The sequence below is a fragment of the Mus caroli genome, chromosome 2 (genome assembly GCF_900094665.2).
Source record: "Mus caroli chromosome 2, CAROLI_EIJ_v1.1, whole genome shotgun sequence".
Classification (NCBI taxonomy): Eukaryota; Metazoa; Chordata; class Mammalia; order Rodentia; family Muridae; genus Mus; species Mus caroli.
In genome coordinates this window covers 146,520,630-146,536,201 of record NC_034571.1, presented here as the reverse complement: position 1 = coordinate 146,536,201, position 15,572 = coordinate 146,520,630, and the positions used below count along the sequence as shown (strand labels likewise).

The window sequence follows — 15,572 nt, the reverse complement described above, 5'->3', positions numbered from 1 at the left end:
ACTCGAAAGAGAGCAGCAAACCCCTCCCAAGCCCACAATTAAACAAACTTCTCCCTAAGAAAACTGCCTTCTCATTGGGCAAATCCTGCGTGAGACCTTCTGAGTCATGGTGATTGGTTACCAACTCTCCTTTCTCTTCCAATCAGACAGATATTCTGAAGAGTAAGCACTTCTCAGCCCATTGCAGACAAATGCGCTCTATGACTGGCTCTCTTCTATGATTGACGGCAGACTCAGCCTATGGACACAACGGCGGGGCGGGGCTCTCCAGTGTGGAGAGCTGTGTAGCCAGAGCCCAGGGCTGTCAGTACTTGGCCAGCCAGGACCCTTGACCGAGTGCTCCGGTGCTATGGCCGCCCCACCGCAGCTACAGGCTCTTCTCCAGGCCGTCAACAAGCTGCTGCGCCAGCGCCGCTACCACGCTGCGCTGGCCGTGATAAAGGGCTTCCGGAACGGGGCTGTGTGAGTAGGGCCGCGGAGTCCGGCTGGGGCTGAAGGACGGGCCTACCTGGGGTCGCGAGTTCGAGGCCCGGGGCCACTGAGCTTTGCTCTCTCTAGGCCTCAGATGTCTGTATATTTCGGTGCCTCGTTGGTGCAGCAGACGTAGGTTTCAGGGTTCCAGTCACCTTACCAGTCGTAAACTGGGGCTTCCTCTGTCTTGCTTCTAGGTCCTCTGTCCTTTCCAACCTGACACTCTTGGCTTAGTTGCCTCCTCAGCACCTGTATCCCCTCATTGGGTCTAATTTATCTCATCTTACCTTGTCCCCTTTGGCCTACTTGGCTTCTGTCGCTCTGTATACACAAAAGAAACTGGACTCTGTCCTTTAGCAAGCAAGTGGTCACCTACTGCCTTATAGGTTCCCTCAGTAAAGTTCCTAACAGGTTCACATCTATATGTGACTTCACCTCACCCTTCATTTTCACTGGGGTCTCGTGAGAAGTGACAGTGATTGTATGTAAGAAAAAGTAGCTAATGTTTGCTAGGTAAATTGCTCTCATTCCCTCCTAGATAGGAGAGGAGATCTTGGGGTCGTTTTGCTTGACTGGTGCCCAGATGGGAGTTCCAGCCTCCTTAACCCTCATCCCTTAGCAGTCAGTGAGGGGCTGCTCTCACTGCGTGAGCAGTGACTCTCAGAGAAGAAACCAAAGTCTCTATCTCTAGGAGCTGGTAGCCGTGTGTGGCATGGTGGTGAGTACGTCAACTGCCCGGACTTAAAAAAACCTGGTGTCAGCTACCATGATCTTGATCTCCAACAAACCATTTTGGCTTTCCGGGTCTCACTTTCTAGAAAATGGGTCCCCCAGAGCACTTCTATACTGTTTGAGGATTGAGGTGATTTGAGGCGATGTGTGAAATGGAGAGTACAGTCCCTGGTGTGTGTCTGTCTGTCCGCTGACGGATGTTGGTACAGGTACGCTGTCTGCCTGGCTCACGGACCCTTTTCAGATCACTGCTTCCTGTTCCTCACCCTCTTTCTCTATAGTACGTGTCATCAGACACTGGATAATCTTTTTCCTGGCCCATGTCTCTCATTAGAAAGTGTGCTCCAGCCGGGCGTGGTGGCGGACACCTTTAATCCCAGCACTTGGGAGGCAGATTTCTGAGTTCGAGGCCAGCCTGGTCTACAAAGTGAGTTCCAGGACAGCCAGGGCTATACAGAGAAACCCTGTCTCGAAAAAAAAAAAAAAAAGAAAGAAAGAAAGAAAGAAAGAAAGAAAGAAAGAAAGAAAGAGTGCTCCATCAGTCTAGGGTGGTGTACATCCTCAACACTGAAGATGCTGGGTCATCCTGTGCTACAGTGTGAGACCCCTGCCTCAACAAGAGCCACAAAAAGAACTTCACAAGGATGGACATCTTTATCTAGATTGTCCTCTGTGTGTCCTGGTACTCGCTCTGTTATAGGCATTCAAATTCTCCTTTATGGATATTTGAAAACTAGGAATTACTCTTGTCTCTGCCTCGCAGATGGGTGGAATGTGATTTATGGGGGAGGTCTGTCGATCGCTCCTGGTCACACCATGTCAGCATCACAGTCAGGATTCAAACTCAAAATGGATACAGAGTCAGGTAGAAATTGGGTCATACTGAATCTGGCCAGGTCATATAGGACACTCTTGACCAGGATGGGATGAACCCTAAGGTAACATTAGTAGCCTCTTTACCAGGTATGCACTGTACAAAGCAGGAGCTGGCCCCCGTGCCAAGCGTTGCTCAATATGGTCTTTGTACAGCTACCCCTATGACACTGTGTCTTCCTGTTCTCAGTGAACCTTCCCAGACAGCACCGACACTTTCTAAGGGTCAAGTGCTTGGGTTCTAATCCCAATGCTTTCGTTATAAAAACGGAATCATTCTTTGTCTCTTCTGGTTTTGGTTTCCTCCTCCATAAAATTAAAACTATAAACTCAGCCAGTCCTGGGTCCCCGAGGTGGGGATCTCAATACTTGTGAGTGGGACCAATGCTCTGACTCGCTTACAAGGGCCATACATCCAAGGGGAAGTCTCACAAGCTACTGTGACAAGGCTGAGCATGGCAGCGCACACTTGTTTTTGTTTTGTTTTTAAAGATTTATTTATTGGCTGGGCGGTGGTGGCGTACTCCTTTAATCCCAGCCCTTGGGAGGCAGAGACAGAGGCAGGCGGATTTTTGAGTTTGAGGCCAGCCTGGTCTACAAAGTAAGTTCCAGGACAGCCAGGGCTACACAGAGAAACCCTGTCTCAAAAACAAAAAACAACCCCCCCACCCCACCCCACCCCACACACAAAGGATTATACGTAAGTACACTGTAGCTGTTTTCAGATGCACCAGAAGAGGGCATCAGATCTCATTACGGATGGGTGTGAGCCACCATGTGGTTGCTGGGATTTGAACTCAGGACCTTCAGAAGAGCAGTCAGTGCTCTTAACTACAGAGCCATCTCATCAGCTTCTGGCAGCGCACACTTGTAATCATAAAGCTTTAGAGGCAAGTGGATTGAGAGTTTGAGGAGAGCCTGGGCTGAGTAGCAAGACTCTATACTGGAAAACAAAGCAAAGCAAAAAACAAACCCCCAAGAAACAAACAAATACCACACCACACAAAGAAGTATTCAGCAATGCTTTTCAGGGGAGGTGGTGGTGATGTTCCGGAAGCCAAATTGGAGTTTTCCAGGGAGAAAATGGCATTCTAGGCATGGGAAGGCTTTCACCACAGGCCTGGAGGTGAGAGAAAAGTGTTGTGTTTGTGGAGAGTTGTGGTCAGTTTAGAGAGGCCAACCAGGATGGCTGGGATGTTTGAACTTTGTGAACACTTTAAAAAAAAAAAAAGATTTATTTATTTATTTAATGTATGTGAGTACACTGTAACTGTACAGATGGTTATGAGCCTTCATGTAGTTGTTAGGAATTGAATTTTTTTAGGACCTCTGCTCACTCCAGTCAACTCTGCTTGCTCCAGCCCAAAGATGTATTTACCCGCTGAGCCATCTCCCACCCCTTTGTGAACAGTTAACTTGCCCTGACTCGTTCACACATGTGGCTTGCCCTCACTCACAGTGTGTCTGCACATGTGGAGGTCTAAGGACTGTCTCACTATCATTTCCTCCACTTTTTGTTTGAGAAAGGGTCTCACTGGCCTGGAATGTCACCAGATGGCTAGTTGGCCATCCACCTCCAAGATTCTCCACCTCTCATATCACCGTTCCTTTGGATACAGGTCCCTAGCACTATGCCTTGCTTTTTACAAGGGTTCCAGGATTTCCAAATTCAGACCCTCACACTTCTAAGGCAAACACTTTACTGACCTAGATATCATTCTAACCTTTACCTTAATTAAAAACAAAAAACCCAAACCAACTAACCAAACAAACCAACCAACCAACCAACCAACCAGGGGTATCACTGTGTAGCATAGGTTAACCTGAAAGCCAAGGTCCTCCTGTCTCAGCCAAACAGTTTCTGATACCACAGGCATGATGTAACACATCTCATCTGAATTTGAGGATTCCAAGAAGGGGCTTGTCAGGGACTTGAGGACAGGCTGTGTGTCACTGGCATAAAAGGAAGGCTCCGGCTGCTGGGAGGAGGCTTAAAGCCTCTGTGTAGGAGAAGGAGATAAGGTTTTGAAGGTGCTGGGGGCAGAACGGCCACAGGGACTGAGATGGGAACTTCCTGCCCACTGCCAGGCAGAGGAGAAGATAAAAAAGCAACCTGCTGCCTTCTGCAACAAAAACACCATTTAAAGTTGTTACCTTTACATTTTCCCTTTCCTTCCATCTTTTAAAAGTCAGGCAACTCGGGCTGGTGAGATGGCTCAGTGGGTAAGAGCACCCGACTGCTCTTCTGAAGGTCTGAAGTTCAAATCCCAGCAACCACATAGTGGCTCACAACCATCTGGGAGATCTGACTCCCTCTTGTGGAGTGTCTGAAGACAGCTACAGTGTAGTTACATATAATAAAAATAAATAAATCTAAAAAAAAAAAAGTTAGGCAACTCATTCACAAAAGTCAAGGGCACTCACTTAGCATGCAAGAGGCCCCGAGTTCCATCCCAACTCTAAAGAAAAGTTAGTCAAATGTCCTCTGACCTCAGTCCCTCTGTGGAGATGGTCCCTGTGTGAGTCTCTTGTGTCTTCCTCCAGAGTGTTGTATGCACACACAAACACCTCTAACCCCCCACTTTAATGGTTTTTCTTTGGAAATATTAATTTATAGAGTACCATCCTCACCTTACCGTCTTTGCTCACACTTTTCCATGTTGCTCTTGTAAATCCCAAAGGCAGCCCCAGAGGCAGCAGGCATTTCCCCATGAGGGCTTTGTACATCTCCTCCAGTTTCTGCTCTCCCGGTATCCTCCTTGGGGAACCTTGTCAGCCATGACACTTTCTGTGGTCATGTCCTCTGGCTCAAATCTAAGGCTTTTAGTCTGAATATTGAATGATTCTTCATCTCTTCTGACCTCAGTTTTCTCTTTTTAAAAACCGTTAAATTAATTAGTTTCTACGATATATTTTTGTGTGTGTGAATGCTTTGCGTACATGTGTGCTCGTGTGCCATGTGAAATCAGAAGAGCGTGTGAAATCCCCTGCAGTGCTGAGCCTCTGCAAGGGCAACAGTTCTTACCCACTGAGCCATCTTAGTGGTTGCCAGGCAGAGAGGGAAGATAAATAAAGATAACTTTATTTGCCTTGTAATATAATATTTTCTCAGTCCCAATCTAGAGGGTTTTTTGAGTCAGAGTCTCTTTATGTAGCCCTGGCTGATCTGGAATTCCGTGTAGACCAGGCTGGCTTTGAACGCGCACAGATCTGCCTGCCTCTGCCTCCAAGTGCTGGGGTTAAAGGTCACCACACTCAGCTGGGTCTCCTCTCAGTCTCTCCTGGCCCTCGTTCCTCACATGTAAGATGAAAACAGAGAGGGAAACCCATTCTCCCCACCCTCACTCTCCATGCCTCTCTCTCATGTACATGCTCATGCGGGCTCATGGGGTCAGGATTGAGGCCAGAGGTTGACATTAGTTCTCGTCCTCCATCACGTTCTGCATTGGCTTTTGTGGCAATGTCTGTCGCTGAACCTGGAGCTCATCCATTGGCTAGGCCTGGCCACCTCTGTCCCCATGGTCTGGGGTCCACTGCTATTGGGTCCTCATGCTCACTGTGCAAGCACTTTACCTCCTGAGCCATCTCTCCAGCCCAACTTTCCAAATCACTGTTATCTTCCTGTGTCTGTGCTCCTTCCTTTTTTTTTTTTTTTTTTTTTTTTTTTTTTTTTTTTTTTTTTTTTTTTTTTTTTTTCAGGGGTTTCCTGTGTAGCCCTGGCTGTCATGAAACTTGCTCTATAGACCAGGCTGGCCTCGAACTCAGAGATCTACCTGCCTCTGCCTCCCAAGTGCTGGAGCTCCTCTGTTTTGAAGCCTACAGTGAATATTCCTATATATTCAGGTAGCAACAGTATGTGGCTTACAACCATTGTCCCCCTGGACCGTCAAGGGAGTTTAGGACTCATAAGGCTAGACTCAGCTGTAGCAATAAGGGTGAAAGTGTATCTTAGGGTTACTGCTGCTGTGATGAAATACCATGACCAAAGGCAACTTAGAAAGGGTTTATTTTCATAGCCTAAGTTACAGTCCACTGAAGGAAGCCAAGGCAGGAACTGAAACCAAGCAGAAACCTGGAGGCAGGAGCTGATGCAGAAGCCTGGAGGGGAGCTGCTTACTGGCTTGCTTCTCATGGCTTGCTCAGCCTGCTTTCTTATAGAAACCAGGCTCATCATCACCCATGGCCTGGGTCCTCCCCCATCATTCACTAATTAAGAAAATGCCCCATAGGCTTGCTGGCCCACAGCCTGGTCATATGAAGGTGTTTTCTCATTGAGGGTCCTGCCTTTCAAATTACTATCACTTGTGTCAAGTTAATGTCAAACCAACATACATGTCCACACACATACACACATAAATACATTTTAAATTTATCAAAACAACAATAATAAAAAACTAAAAATAAAGTTCTTGGTATGGTGGCATACACCTTTAATTCTGGCACTCAGAAGGTATAGGCAGACAAGTCACTATGAGGTTTTTTGTTTTGTATTGTTTTTTGTTTTTTTTTCAAGACAGGGTTTCTGTATATAACAGTCTTGGCCATTCTGGAACTTCCTTTGTAGGCCAGGCTGGCTTTGAACTGGGAGAGATCTGAACCTGCAGGAGTCTGCCTCTGCTACCCAAGTGTTGGGACTAAAGATGTGCGCCATCTCTCCAGGCCTTCCTGAGAGGTCGTTGTTGTTCTTGTTGTTGTTGTTTTTGGCGATGATGGTTTGTTTTTGAGACAGGGTCTCACTTTGTAGCCCTGACTTCTCTGGAAGTCAAGGCTTCAAGACTGACTATGCAGACCAGGCTGGTCTTAAACTCAGAGAGACCCCGTTGGGATCCAAGGTGTGTACCATCACGATCCGCCTCTCTGAGCTTGAGGCTGGCTCGGTGTACACGTTGAGTTCCAGCCCAGCTAGCGCGACATAGAAAGATTTCTGTGTCAACGAATGAATGTAATAAAAGCAGTATTAGTAAGAACAATAATAAATCAAACTTGAGATTAATAAAATATGGACCTGGCTATAGTTACACAAAGGAGCTGAGGTTGTGTCTCTGCAAAGCCAGGTGGGCAGGATGGTGGCCATCTTTTGCATACGTCATTTTTCTCTCATGTTAGAATTATACCCAACCCTTTAAGGTTTTGCATTCCTTTTTAGTTGGGGGAAACCAAGGCTCAGAGAAGGTAAAGATAAGCCAAAGGTCACTGTACCAGGAAGGTCTAGAACTTGAGCCCAGATATAAATGGAGAGCCAACATTATTTCCTTTCCATGGGGTATCTGAACTGGGGGTGGGGAGAGGGACCAGGGGTCCAAGGAAGAACCTGCAACCTTCTACAGCAGTGGGTCAGTGACTGTTTTCTTCTGTTTCTGCAGCTATGGAGTCAAAATCCGGGCCCCTCATGCACTGGTGATGACCTTCCTCTTCAGGAGCGGCAGGTACCTACCTCTCTGCATACCACTGGAGAGAGAACGTGCTCAGCCCTTAGGCCGGGATGGCTATAGTGGTTTCCTAGCTGGGACTAGCTTTCCTGTGCCCCTATTCTTCCTAAAAGTCAACTCTGATTCTATGTCCCCCACTTGAAAATGCCTGTGGCTCCTCACTATCCAGCTGTCAGGTCTGGCCCCAGCCATATCCTGCAGCATCCCATGTGGGCTTCCTTGGCACACAGGCTCTGTTCCAGGCACATGATTTGGCACTTCCACTCCCACACATTTGCCTGTGCATGCTCATTTCTAGGAATACCGCCTTCCTCTAGCAAGCCTTTATTTTCTTCTTGGAGACCTGTCCAGACCTCTGGAAATCAGTTTCTGTTCTCCCCTCACCAGCTTCAGTGTCCCCGCCTTCTTCTGAGTTTCTATAGCCCCTCTTTCATGGCCTTACTCAGAGGATTCACCACAGTCCAGGTTTTGTGGCTTTAGACACACCTGCAGCTTACAAGAATCCTAAGAATCCTACCTAGGGATTGGAGCGATGGCGCCATTGCTTACAAGCACTTGGTTTTTCGGAAGACCTGAGTTTAATTGTTTTTTTTTTTCTTTTAAAAATTTATTTATTTATTATATGTAAGTACACTGTAGCTGTCTTCAGACACACCAGAAGAGGGCGTCAGATCTCATTACGGATGGTTGTGAGCCACCATGTGGTTTCTGGGATTTGAACTCAGGACCTTCAGAAGGGCAGTCAGAGCTCTTAACTGCTGAGCCATCTCTCCAGGCCCCCTGAATTTAGCTCTTAGCACTCACATGGTGGTTCCCAATCATCTGTCACTCCAGTCCCAAGAACTCCTACACCTTCTTCTGAGGTCTACAGGCACCAAGCATCATGTGATATACAAACATGCAGGCAAAACACTTGTACACATAAAATAGAAAATAAATATATCCAAAATAAATCATTACTCAGAGGGTGGGTTAAGTCTAAGTTGCAAGTTTTCTGTTTTGACATTTTCTTTTTATTTTACTTATCTTTGTCAGGGCTTTTTGCCCTCCCAGTCTCATCTTTCCATTTCTCTCTCCTCCCCTTCTCCTTCCCCCTCTTGCACATCTGAGCTATAGCCCCAGTCCCTCCAGGTCTTTTTGTTTTGTTCAGCTTTGTTTTTGAGACAAGGTCCCACATCGTTTTTGTTGGTTAATTGGTTGGTTGGTTGGTTTTTGTTTTTCAAGACAGGGTTTCTCTATGTAGCCCTGGCTGTCCTAGAATTCATTTTATAGACCAGGCTGGCCTTGAACTCACAGAAGTCTGCCTTCCTGGTATGTGCCACCATGCCTGGCCCAAATCATTTTGTAAAACCTGAACTTATTCATTTGGTCCCCAGGTATTTAGGGAATGTCTGTTATGAGCTGGACATCGCTTGGGCTGCTGAGGAGAGAGCCATGAGCGAAGCAGACACGTGTCCCCGCCCTTCTCAGGTTCACCTTCCAGCAGGAGGTAGCAGAGCAGGAGGCCAGGGACGGTGGGCAAATGCCTGAAGTCAGTAGAGAAGTCAGCCAGCAAATAGTTGAAAGGGAGAGGCTATCTGAGGGTCACAGCGGGAACCAGGCTAGGCCTGAAAAAGGAGCTTGGTTTTAAGTGAGAACAGAAAACTGACGACACTGGAGCAGGGGCATGCCACTGTTTGACTTCCTGCAGGTTGTTTTTTTAAGATTTATTTTTATTTTTAATTATATATCTCTGAATATGTGCACGTGAATGCAGGTGCCCCTTGGGGCTAAACCCTGCCGTGAGTGCTGGGAACCGAACTCGGGTCCTCTGTGAGAGCAGTATGCACTCTTAACCTCTGAGCCACCTCACCAGCCCCTTGTGGGAAGCATCCCATGTGTCAATTCCTTTTTTTGCTCCTTGAGATGGAGTCTTGCTTTGTTATCAGCCTGCCCTCCCAATTCAAGGCTCAAGTCCCACCTCAGCCTCCCAAATATCTGGGAAAATGGGTTTTTGTGGCTTCCAAATGTATAACAACATGGAGACATTTGCTGCCTGGTTGAGAACAGCTTGGAAAGAGAAGAAGGAACCACACAAAAGCAGAAGCCATGGAATGTGGCAGCCCAGAGACGGGTGGAGGCTGGGAAGACAGCAGTCAGACTCCGAGACATTTTCAAGGGAAGTCACTGCCAGCTACTTATTTTTTTCAGGGTTGGTTTGGTTGGTTTTGGATTTTGAGGCAGAGTCTCACTGTACAGACCAGGATGGCCTCACACAGAGGTCCACATACCTCTGCCCTCTCAAGTGCTGGGATTAAAGCCAAGCAACACAATGCCTGGTCTTACTTTTTCATTTGTTTGTTTGTTTCTTAAAGATTTATTTATTTATTTAATGTATATATGAGTACACTGTAGCTGTCTTCAGACACACACGAAGAGGCATCAGATCCCATTACAGATGTTTGTGAGCCACCATGTGGTTGCTGGGATTTGAACTCAGGACCTTCAGAAGAACAATCAGTGCTCTTACCTGCTGAGCAATCTCGCCAGCCCTTTGATTTGGTTTTTAAGACAGGGTCTTGCTCCATAGCTCAAGCCGGCCCTCAACTCCCAATCTTCCTGTTTCACGCAGGATTACAGGGATGTGTCACCATGCTCAGCTGAAATCCAACTTTCTTGCTTTAAAAATGGTATTCATAGCTGGACATGGTGGCATGCTCCTCTAATCCCGGCACTTGGGAGGCAGAGGCAGGCGGATCTCTGAGTTCCAAACAGTCTCTTCTGTGTAGTGAGTTTTTGGACAGCCAGGGCTACATAAAGAGACCCTGTCTTAAAATATCAACCAGCTAACCCATAAACAAACAAAAGTACTCATGGTCCCTTGTCTTCAAGAGCCAAGAACCAGCTGCTGCTGGCTTTTCCCAGTCACCTGACAGACTTCCTCCATGTCCTTGTCTAGAATTGGGCCGTACACTCTGCTCTCTCCCTGGGTTGTCTTTGCTGCCCTCTAGTGGGACTGTAGAGATGGCTTGGCCATTGCGAATGTCTGTTGATCTTATAGAGGACTGGAATTTGGTTCCTGGCACCCCACACACCTTCAGCTCACAATTCCCTGTAACTCTGGGTCCAGAGAATCTGGTGCCCTCTTCTGGTCTCTGTAGGTACTCACATGCGAGCAAGACGCCCCCTTCACATGCACACACACCCTTTAGAAGGAAGATGGGTTGAAATCAGTTCTTCTTTGTGTCAAAAGGAGGAGCAGTTGCAGTTGGCTGACCTCACTCGCCCTTCTCCACCCGCAGCCCCTGTTCATACCACACTGGCCTCTCCCATCGCTTCACTCCCATCCTCTGTGTCTGTCCTTGGGGCCTTTGTGTCCAGAGAGTCTCCTGCCTAGAAAGCAGGATGTTCTTCTCACCGATTCCTTCCTGCCCTGCAGATTCCAAGACAACCTGTTGTCAAGTCCTTTCTCAGGATTCAGTCTGCAGATCCTGCTCGTAGTAGATGCTCATTTGTCCACTTACCCCTTCCGTTTGTTGAGCACCTACTGTGTGCCAGACTCAGTTCTGTGCCCTTAAGACAAACAAATAGAATGTGGACTCTGCTTATACTGAGGACAGGAGAGCTTCATAAAGCAGCTTACACATGCTAAATGATGCTGAGAGCCATGCAGGACAGGTGAGGAAGGGGAAGGGCAGGCACTCACTAACGCGAGGTGTCAGGGAGTGACTCCAGTCTGCAGAGAGAGCTATGCCCCTGAGGACCTGGAGCACCCTGGCCTAATTCAGATCTGTGTGTACATCCGAAAAACCTGCCTGGACCAGCTGGGCCTGCACTCATGGGAGCTTTCTGTTTGTGCAGTCTCAGAGAGAAGCTGCAGGCCATTCTGAAAGCCACGTATGTCCACTCTCGGAACCTAGCCTGCTTTGTGTTTGCCTATAAGAGTCTCCATGCCCTACAGTCCCATGTGCAAGGCGAGACCCACCAGATGCACTCTTTCCTGGCTGCCTTCATCGGGGGGCTCCTGCTGTTTGGAGAGAACAATAACATTAATAGCCAGGTAAAGGCTTTACCGGAGATGGATGGGGCCAGTGGGGTATCTTTTGGTTGGCATCTGTGTTTAAGGTCTAAGAATCGCCAGTCCCTGTGTGGCCTTGTGTCTGTGTCATTTGTCCCTGAATTTGCCCATGGCGGTGGGGGTGGGAGGAGGGGGTGTTTTTTGGGACAGGGTTTCCCTGTATACCCCCTTGTACACCTTACTCTGTAGACCAGGCTGGCCTTGAAATTGTAGAGACCTACTTGCCTTTTTCTCCTGTTGCACAGTTTTCCCTATTTGTAAACCAAACCACAGCTGGAATCCAAGGGTTCCCCACATCAATGTGTCTGCTGCTCTTTGGGCCAACGATCTTCATGGTGATGGTGGTGGTGGTTGGGACAGGTTTCATCTTTTTCAGGCAGGCCTTGAGCTTGCTATGTAGCTGAGGCTTGGGTTGACCTCCTGATGGTCTTGCATTGTTCCAGGTTCTGAGATTACAGATATGTATCACCTGGATGGTATACAGACTTTTTAAATTATTTATGTGTGTGCCTCTGTGTAGAGTGTGTACCTGTGTGGGGGTGTGCATAGAGGCCAGAAGAGGGTGTTATCTCGAGCTGGAGTTGTGTGCCGCCGCCCTACGTGGGTGCTGGGAATGGAACTCTGTCCTCTGCAAGAACAGCAAGTGCTGAGTCATCTCTCCAGCCTATTTTTTTTTTTCTTAAATATACTTTGACCTGGGTGTGGTGGTACACTGAAAGACTAATGCCCTGATTTGAAGCCAGCCTGGGCTGCATCTTAAAAACAAACAAGGGCTGGTGAGATGGCTCAGTGGGTAAGAGCACCCGACTGCTCTTCCGAAGGTCCAGAGTTCTAATCCCAGCAACCACATGGTGGCTCACAACCATCCGTAACGAGATCTGGCGCCCTCTTCTGGAGTGTCTGAAGACAGTGTACTTACATGTAATAAATAAATAAATCTTAAAAAAAAAAAAAAACAAACAAGCAGAACTCAGTGAAATTGAAAATGGGAAATCAAAAGAGAAAAGCTGGTTCTCTGCAAAGATGAATCAAATCACTAAGCCTCTACCCAGGGTCACCTACAAAGACTTTGTCATACTAGAAATGACACAGGTTATGTTTAATGTCTTGTGTACACTCAAAGACCTTGAGGAGTGTCAGCACTCAGAAGGCAAAGGCAGGAGGATCTGTGTGTTGGCGGCCAGCCTGGTCTACGTAGTGAGTTCCAGGACAGGAAGAGCTTGTTTGTTTCTTTGTTTTTGAGACAGGGTCTCTCTGTGTGGCTTGTGAGGTGCTTCAGCAGGTAAAGTTGCCTGCCATTAAATCTGACAACTTAAGTTGATTCCTGGGACTCCCATGAGGTAGAACCACCTCCTGAAGGTTTTCCTCTGATCTAATGGGAGACTCATCCTGCACCCCCTAAAATAAAATAATAAGAAATGAAATATAAATTTTTTAAAGATCTTAAATACCATGGATCACTATTCTATTTTTGCAGACACTATTTTTGCAAACTTGGTAGCTGAAATGAAATAGACTGATTCTTCAGGAATGTGCCCAGGTCACACAGGAAAGACAGTGTGGATGACCAGTATCTGACAAAAGGGCAGACTCTGCCTGGCTTGCTCCCAGGTGCTCAGAGACATTGTGATCAAATCAAAAAATGGATGCAAAAGAAAGGTCCTCTCCCCCACCCCTGTACCTCAGGCTGCTGACAGAGCCAGTCGCTGCTGCCCATGCTCGCGCCAGGGTCGTGCTCATTGCATGGAGATGGGAAGAGGACTGGCCTTGGGCCATCACACACTGTGGCCGTTGGTACATGTGTCAGGTCGTGGAAGCATTTTCATTTTGTTTTGTTTTGTTTTTTTCGAGACAGGGTTTCTCTGTATAGCTCTGGCTGTCTTGGAACTCACTCTGTAGACCAGGCTGGCCTTGAACTCAGAAATCCGCCTGCTTCTGCCTCCCGAGTGCTGGGATTAAAGGCGTGCGCCACCACTGCCCGGCAATTTTCATTTTGTAAGGAAGTTTTCTGAGGCCCTTTTTATATATGGGTGTTTTGCCTACATGTGTGTTTGTGTACCGTATGTGTACCTGGTATCCATGGAGGCCAGAAGAGGGCATTGGATTTCCTGGAACTGGAGTTACAGATGCTTGAGAGCTGCTATGTGGATGCTGGGACTTAAACATGGGTCTTCTGGAAGAACAGCCAGTGCTCTTAACCGCTGAGCCATCTCTCCAGCCCCAGATTTTTTTTTTTAAAGGATTTCAAAATAGGGTTTCTCTTTAGACCTGGCTATCCTGGAACTATGAAAACCAGGCTGGCTTCAAACTCAGAGATCAGCCTGCCTCTGCCTCCCGGCAGGGACTAAAGGCGTGCTCTACCACCACCTGGCTCCTTCTTTTTTTAAAAACAAATTATTTTTTTTTTATGTTTTGGAGTGTTTGCCTGCATATGTGTGTGTGTGCATCATATACATGCCTGGTACCTGGGGAGCCAAAAATAGGTGTTGGATGTCCTGGAACAGCAGGAGTTATACAAAGTAGTGAGCCACCATGTGAGTGCTGGGAACTGAACCTGGGTCCTCTGTAAGAACAGCACTGCTCCCAATTTCGGAGCCATCTCTCCAGGCCCTTTTATTTTTTGAGACAAGGTCTCATGTTACCCAGGCTGTTCTCAAACTCAGCGTATAGCTGAGGCTGGCCTTGAGCTCCTGCTGCCTCTACTCACCCAGCATTTGGACTGTTGGCAGTGTCCTCACAACCAGCTATCTCAGTTTTCTTACAGCATCTTGCTCTGTAGCCCAAGATGGCCTTGAGTCCTGAGTTCTCCCTGAGCCTCCAGGGCTCTGGGGTTACAGCCGTGGCCGCCGGCCTGGCTTAATTTATTCCTTTTCATTCCTAAGCAGTATAGGAATAGCACGGGGTTGTTGTTGTTTTAATCATTCGCTGAAGGACATTTGGGCAGTTTCTAGCTTTGGAATATTATAAGTAGAGCTGAGAAGAACACTCCTATATAGATTCTTTTATCAACATAAGTTTTAGTTTTTCTGGGATAAAAGCCCAAGAGTGTAATTGTGGGTTATGTGGTATATGCACGCTTGGTTTTAACAACCTGCCAAGAAAGAAAAAGAAAAACCCCAACCACCCTCCGCCAAGCTGTTTTCCAGAGGGATTATCATTCTCACCAGGGAGCTAGGAATGGCTCATCTACTTTCTCCACATCCCAGCTAACATTTGGTTAGTTGCATAGTCTATTTTACCCATGTTTTAACATTTTTATTTGTGTGCGTGCATGTCTGTCTGTCTGTCTGTCTGTGTGCTGTGGTAAGTGCAGGCATGCATCTGCTATGGTGTGTGTGGAGATCAAGGGACAACTCTTGGAAGTTGGTTCTCTCCTCCCCCCACTGTTGGCTCTGGGATCGAAGCCAGCTTGTCAGGCTCTTATTGCCAGTGCCCTCACCCCCTAAACCATCTCACTGGCCCTGTCTCAGCCATTGTGACAGTGCATCTCACTGCGCCCTGTCTCTGACTTCCCCTGATGGCATCTCCTCGTTATCATTTTCTTGCCACCGGTACAACCTCTTTGATGAAACATTCATGTCTTTTGCTCATTTTCCAGTTAGACTACTTCATGGTTTACTTTTGAGCTCTGCAGACTTTTTTCAGATCGGCTACATGCTGATGCCTTGCAGATATGCGTTGTGGATGTCTCTCATCTGTACCTTTTCTTTCTCTGAGATAAGGTCTTGGCATGTAGCCCCTGTTGGCCTGGAATTTATTCCATACACTCAACTGGCTTCACAAAGAAAAAAGATATGGAATTTCAAGGAAATCCGAAATGTTATTTTTTCTTCTTGGGGGCTCTTTTTATTTTATTTTATTTTTATTTTGAACTGTATATAATTCATTTATAAAACTTCTAATAAAAACTTCTGAGCTGGTGAGATGGCTCAGTAGGTAAGAGCACCCGACTGCTCTTCCGAAGGTCCAGAGTTCAAATCCCAGCAACCACATGGTGGCTCACAACCATC

The 15,572-nt window shown here is 47.1% G+C and overlaps 1 protein-coding gene across 1 annotated transcript in view; it reads left to right on the top strand.

The window, feature by feature from the left end:
- Positions 1 to 280: 280 nt before the first annotated feature.
- Positions 281 to 15,572, top strand: part of Pxmp4 (peroxisomal membrane protein 4) — an 18,052-nt gene continuing 2,760 nt past the window's right edge. Inside the window, exons 1-3 of the mRNA XM_021155374.1 lie at positions 281 to 462; positions 7,440 to 7,502; positions 11,346 to 11,544. Coding sequence (XP_021011033.1) covers positions 350 to 462; positions 7,440 to 7,502; positions 11,346 to 11,544 — 375 coding nt within the window. The 5' untranslated portion in view covers positions 281 to 349. The remainder of the gene's footprint in view (positions 463 to 7,439; positions 7,503 to 11,345; positions 11,545 to 15,572) is intronic.